The 6000-nt window shown below is 37.6% G+C and overlaps 1 protein-coding gene across 7 annotated transcripts in view; it reads right to left on the bottom strand.

Annotated features, from left to right (window-relative positions):
• Positions 1 to 2581: 2581 nt before the first annotated feature.
• LOC125465457 (SH2 domain-containing protein 3C-like) overlaps positions 2582 to 6000 on the bottom strand; it is a 160637-nt gene continuing 157218 nt past the window's right edge. For all 7 annotated transcript variants that reach the window (XM_048559004.2, XM_048559005.2, XM_048559008.2 and 4 more), the window contains one exon: positions 2582 to 5599. In XM_048559004.2, coding sequence (XP_048414961.1) covers positions 5424 to 5599 — 176 coding nt within the window. In that variant the 3' untranslated portion in view covers positions 2582 to 5423. The remainder of the gene's footprint in view (positions 5600 to 6000) is intronic.

The raw sequence follows: 6000 nt of genomic DNA, 5'->3' as shown, positions 1-6000 counted from the left end.
ATTTTCCTCAAAACACCTTCAAGATGTAACTTCGAAGATTTGTTCTCATTTCTCTCATTTCTTTAGATACTCTTTCTCCTGAAATTCAGTTTTGGATGTTTGACATTCATAATTGGCTTCATTTTAAAGCTTAGAATCATAGAATTCCTACCATGCAGAAAGAGGGTATTCAGCACATTGACTCTGCACTGACGGTCCAAAGAGCATCCCACCAAGACCCACCCTCCCTAACTCCACATGGGGTTTTACCATGGCTAATACATAAAACCTGCACATCTCTGGATACAATAGAGCCATTTAGCATGGCCAATTCACCCAACCTGCATGTCTTTGGTGGTGTTATTTTCCAAAATTAAATCCAGCCTTTTGAACCCAAGGTATCAATTCTCCAGCCAGAAAGTAGCTACTCAGGAGTTCGGAAAGATCCTTAGTTCAGAGACCGGAAAAGTCAGTAGTAACAGCTTTCACAACCTATGTAAATCTAACGATACCAGCATGGTTTGTTATAGGTGTAAATGGCCAGAGCCGTACTGTTCAATGGTCAACTAACAAGAGTAGGCAAACATTCAAATCTTCAGAGAACTTCTGTGGATGGTTGTTTTAATGTAGTTTTGAAAGATACATCTGACTATTGATTTCTGCATCTGTGTAACTTCACGATGTTGAGATTGTATTTTATGGGTTTTTTTTAACTGAGTCACTGTCAGATTTCCAGCCACAAACCAAAGAGCTCCATGTTACTAGTTTTGTGCTGACCTGCGAAATGAATTTTTGAGGTTGTGATTTATACTGTAACATGATATTAATTTATGTTTTAAAGTCAATATTTAGAGAAAATATGAGTGATGTGATTATTAGTTTATATATCCAGTCATGTATAGAAATTACTGTTTCATTTCATACACCATTGTTCACGCGATGCTGTCATGTGACCTGACTCTCTTGTGATTCATGCTGTGTCTTGGATTGTAAGAGTATAGGAACAGAGGATTATTATTTAGTATTCTAGTTACCAAAGTATAGACAAAGGCCTCATTGTTATGTCTCTTTCTCATATTCACTTCGACAATGGGTAAGTTAAGATGTACTCAAACCTGATACAAGGCTGCCAGTTGATTCAAAGCTGCAACAAAAATAGTGTTAAAAATTCCCACAATATAACAGCATGTTATATTGATCTCTGCATCTATAAGCTGGGATGTGGTGGTGAAAGGCAGGAAAGCTCAACTGTGAATTTCACTCATTTGCATTGTCCAATGACCCCCAACTGGGTCATCTAAGCCTGCTAATTGAGGGCAGCATTAATCCTCTGCCATCATATTTTGACCAGTCTGCCATCACTGAGTTCACATTTCAGACAAAGCTGTTTGGTGTGGTCACCAGGGCCATGCAGCTACAATCTCATCAGTAGTCACAATTTTCATGAAAAGTTCAGGGGAGAAACCATAATCAATGTTTGTATTTATAAGTTTTGAGATTTTTGCAATATCTGCATATTTGATATTGGATCCTGCTTCTTTACATTCTCATTAGCTCTCGAGGGAGCTGAATGTTTATTTGATTTAACTCAATCAGCAATGATGCCAGTATTGAAGTATTTTAAATTTTGTGTTTTTGGTTTAGAAGCACATTGAAACCATATGTGGCACATTCCATCTCTCTCACTCCAACCCAGAATACTGTCAATCAGGTCTTGAAACTGGGCTGCTGTGCATTTTTGACAATGTCTCATAATGTGTACACAGTGTAGTTAATAATCTGTTGTTAAACTTCTGAAAGGGTTAGAAAGCTATAAGTATATGTGATTTGAATGATGTGTCAAACCTGTAGCCATCTTAACATTCTGTCAGGTTAATTTAGTTTCAGAATTTTAACCAAAAACTTGAATGTGGTATGAAGCTGCTTGAGTTTTGCTACTCTTGTGTTTATGCACCAAATGCACAAGGCTGCTTTATCTGGCACTAAAATTGCTCATCTTGGCGAGAGTGTCCACAGGGGACATAGAGTGGAAAATGAAAATGTCACACTGGTGTATAAGTTAGGGGTTACTGAGTGACTGGAAACTGGAATTAAAGCATTGCTGGAGCAGAATGAGGAAAGTTTCACTCTGCAGCTGACCTGTGCTCTACGTGATCTGAGAGTGCACAACACTGATGCTAATTCCCAGGGAAAAAGCTCTGTTCCTTAGCACTCCCATCCGTCACTTTGATTAACACAAACAAATATATTTTAAAAAGTGTCTGAAAACAGCCTATAAAGTGAAGCTCGCCTTTTCCTCAAGCATTGTCACCAGATTAAAGATTTGTAGTTTGTATGTACTCTGAGTATACATAGCCTTTGAATTTCATAACGAGAGTATTCAGTCTGCAGTGTGTTTGATGCTTTGCCAGAAAAACAAAAAGAGATGCATTAAGGACACTTCCACAGCTTCAATGGGGCAGTTTATGTGGCAAGATTACTAAAGACTAAAATATTGATCAAAGGTGACAACAGATATATTCAATGGGAAAGTATACCGCACCACTGCGCGATCTTAACTGTTATGGAGAGGTACCTGTGTTCTTACCACTGTCAAACACTGTTAATGATCCTGTATTTTTATTGCTCCTCCCCTGTAGACTGGCTCTCACAGTAAAGTGTAAATTCACAGATGTTCTATGGTCAATTCACCAGAATGTTAACCCACTGGAATATTACATGAGTTTTTATCATTTTTAAACAACATATTATTCACATCAAAATTGTAAGCCAGATTTTTTTCCTTATATTTTTGTGAAATGTTTCTTTCTATAATTTTTAATTCACATGTACATTAAAAAAATTACTTCATTTGCACAATTGAATTCCCAAAATCACACACAATTACTTATTTTGCCTTACACAAATCTATTAATACAAATTAATACATTCATCAACATCCAGGATTATACTCTACATCCAACAGGGCTTTGTTTTTTATGCAAGGACATAGAATTTATATGTACATCTCTTGGTATTTACACTGTGCCATAATTGCAAAGCAGAAGAATAGAACACTGAAGGGTTGTGGGTTCATGTAGAATGAGCTAAAAGACTAAAATGCAATATCATTTGGATTCTGAGTGCCTGTGAAGTGCACTCATGCTTTGGGAATTGAAGAATTGGTGCAGAATTGGTGTCATTTACATAAAATGTAGGTTTAAAAACCTTGCATCTTTGTATTTTAAATCATTTTTTGTTGTGCCACTCCACTTGATAGATGTCGAAGTGTATAACTTTATGTATTTATTTTGGTGCGTATGAATTGGGAAAGGCTATAGTTTCAACAACAGCTGTCTCAGAAACACTGTCCATTCCAAAAGCCCAACCCTGGAAATACAGTAAATGTTATGTAACTGAGACCAGTACTCAGGGTCTGCATGTGGTTCATTAGTTTTAGCTTTACAATATATAGCATGTTTCCTTGTGTACTTGTATTATAATAGTTAATATCTCCAAATGCACCTGTAATAGTTTCTTGTAACTCCAATTTTGCATTTGTTTTATCCATTCCAAGGTAAATTATGAGTCCCTAGTGATTTCATAGTTCCTCAGTTTGAGATAGTTTGATGTGCAGGAATGATTTGAGTCTCTGGGGAAGGTTAGTTTCCATGTAGAAAGCGATCAAAAGAACAGTTACTGAATTTTCCCCCTTCCCAAGTTTTTTGTCCTGTGCTAGGGTACAGTTCCATACGTTTCCCTTCATTTGTGACACTTCAACCCAATAAACTCAGATAAAGAGGGCCAAACAGATCATTGAAATGGGTAGCATCTTGTTCTGCAACCAAACCTAGCCTTACTTCATGAAAAGGTCACTGGGTAGTGTGAGGAGTGGAATGTTTGACAGGTTCCTAGCTAGATAATTTGGTATTGTTCAGTAAGCCACTTGGCTTGGATGTATATACTCTGTCCTTCTGGGTTGCCTTCACCATGCAGTCAGTAATGGTATTCTCTACCTACATTTCCTGTCTCCAAAGAACACTCCCATAGATGATCCACCTCAGGCTCATTGACATCTGCTCATGATGTTTATGGTGCCACTTCTTAAGCAACAAACCACAGGGCTTGGTGATCAATGTAGAATCCTGCCCACCAGTACAGTGGTGAGGACGTGTTAAACAAAAATGACCCTCTTAAACTTGATGCTTTAACCTTATGTTATTTTAGAGTGGAGAAATAAAACTTTACTGTACAATAACTTTACAATGAGACTGCCAGACATTGTCACATCAAGAATAGCAATCCAAACAGAAACTCACTAATTTCCCCCTTTGTCTGACTAAGTAGGAATACTGATCTGTCTCTTATTTTAATAATTTCTTTGATTTTCATGATATCTCCTCAAGCCTAGGAAACTCAACATTGAGTTAATGTTCATGTTGCTAAAGAAATTTCTTTCACTTTCACAAGTAACATTTTTCTACATTAAATGCAGTAGTTAAACGCATGTTGTTGTCTATTGGACATGATTTTTTGGTTAGTTTCTTTCTGAAAAAAGTGCTAATCACCTTGTGTATGGTCATGTTTTGGAGTTCTTTAATTGGGAATCATTTTCAAATCACTGCTACTGATAGAAGCTTTCATTTCACCCAACCTCAGTTTCTTTCCCTCTGCCTGAGGCTTTTCCCAGGGTGCAGTTCCACAGGTGCCAGCTGAACTCGCCTACATTAGAGTCGTTCATGCACAAGTATGGAGGCTGTAAATTGACAGCCTATTCAACTCTTAAAGGCATCAGGGCATCTTAAGTCATAACGGCACAAAAGAAAGTCATGCAGCCTGCCAAATATATGCTGGCTCTCTGTACAGCAATCCATTGCAACCACTCCCCACATGCATGGCACTTTCAAGTTTATTTCCCTCCACTAACCATGGTCAACCCCAATCTTGTCTGATGATCCACTTTTTGAGATTTATCACTGGATAATGATCACAGCTAATTTTTGTTGGCTGTGCTTAAAATAAAGATTATTTGTAATTTTTGTAGTCAGTCACTCGATGCTCCCTTGGTAAGGTGATCTAATTCGATACAGACCAAGGATCGAATGATGGATTTTTGTGAATGTTTCAGCTCTGTACAAAGTTGGCTGCTGACTTCATCAGCTGGCTCATGGAATTTTTAAAACTCCTTTACCTCGAGAATGATTCAGAAATACTTAGTATTAGCTAAAAAAAACTGCCATTTCCACCACTTCCTGTTTCTTTGTGATTCCATGCATAGCCGTGACAAATCACTCGTAGCATTAACAAATAGTGCTCTGTCAATCACACAGTCAACTCTTTTAAAACATTAAATTTAAATAAAAGGAAAATTTGAAATGAGGAAGTTCCTCTCCAGTGATTGTTCCCTTTAACCAAATTCATACTGCTTTTTAAGAGCCTTTGTGAATTATGTTTCTCCTTCCAAGCTACAATTCACTGTGACGGACTGGAGGTTCCAATTTGTTTGAAAGTGCACTCAGGACCTTCTCAAATTTTTCATATCGCTCAACTTGGTTGCCTTCTGCTCCTCGGCTCCCCCACAGCAACCGCATCTGGAACTCAGTTTTGAAGATTTCAAGAATTTTTTCATTTTCCTGAAATCCTAAGGAAGAAAACAAATAAAATGTCACATCTAATGCCACAAACATCTTAACCCAAGGTTACTATAAAATATTCCAATCTTTTGTCCTGTCGTGAACTCTGAGCAGTCAACGTAGCTATCAAAGGTTAGAACTGAGGAGATGTTCTTCTACACAGCTAGTTATGATCTGGAATATGCTGCCTGGAAATGTAGTGGCAGCATATTCAATAGAAACATCCAAAATGGAATTCAGTAAATGTTTCAAGGAGAAAATGTGCAGGACCATGGGTTGGAGGAGTCTGTCTAATCATGTAACCATTATAGGAATGATGCTCAAGTGAGCTTTCTGCGTTGTACTCCATAAGATGCAGTGTAAAGTCATATCTGCATACCACATTAACTGCAACAGAGGACACTTTAAT

Source organism: Stegostoma tigrinum, chromosome 29, assembly GCF_030684315.1.
Source record: "Stegostoma tigrinum isolate sSteTig4 chromosome 29, sSteTig4.hap1, whole genome shotgun sequence".
In the NCBI taxonomy this organism is placed as follows: domain Eukaryota; kingdom Metazoa; phylum Chordata; class Chondrichthyes; order Orectolobiformes; family Stegostomatidae; genus Stegostoma; species Stegostoma tigrinum.
This window is presented reverse-complemented; position numbering and strand designations above follow the sequence as displayed.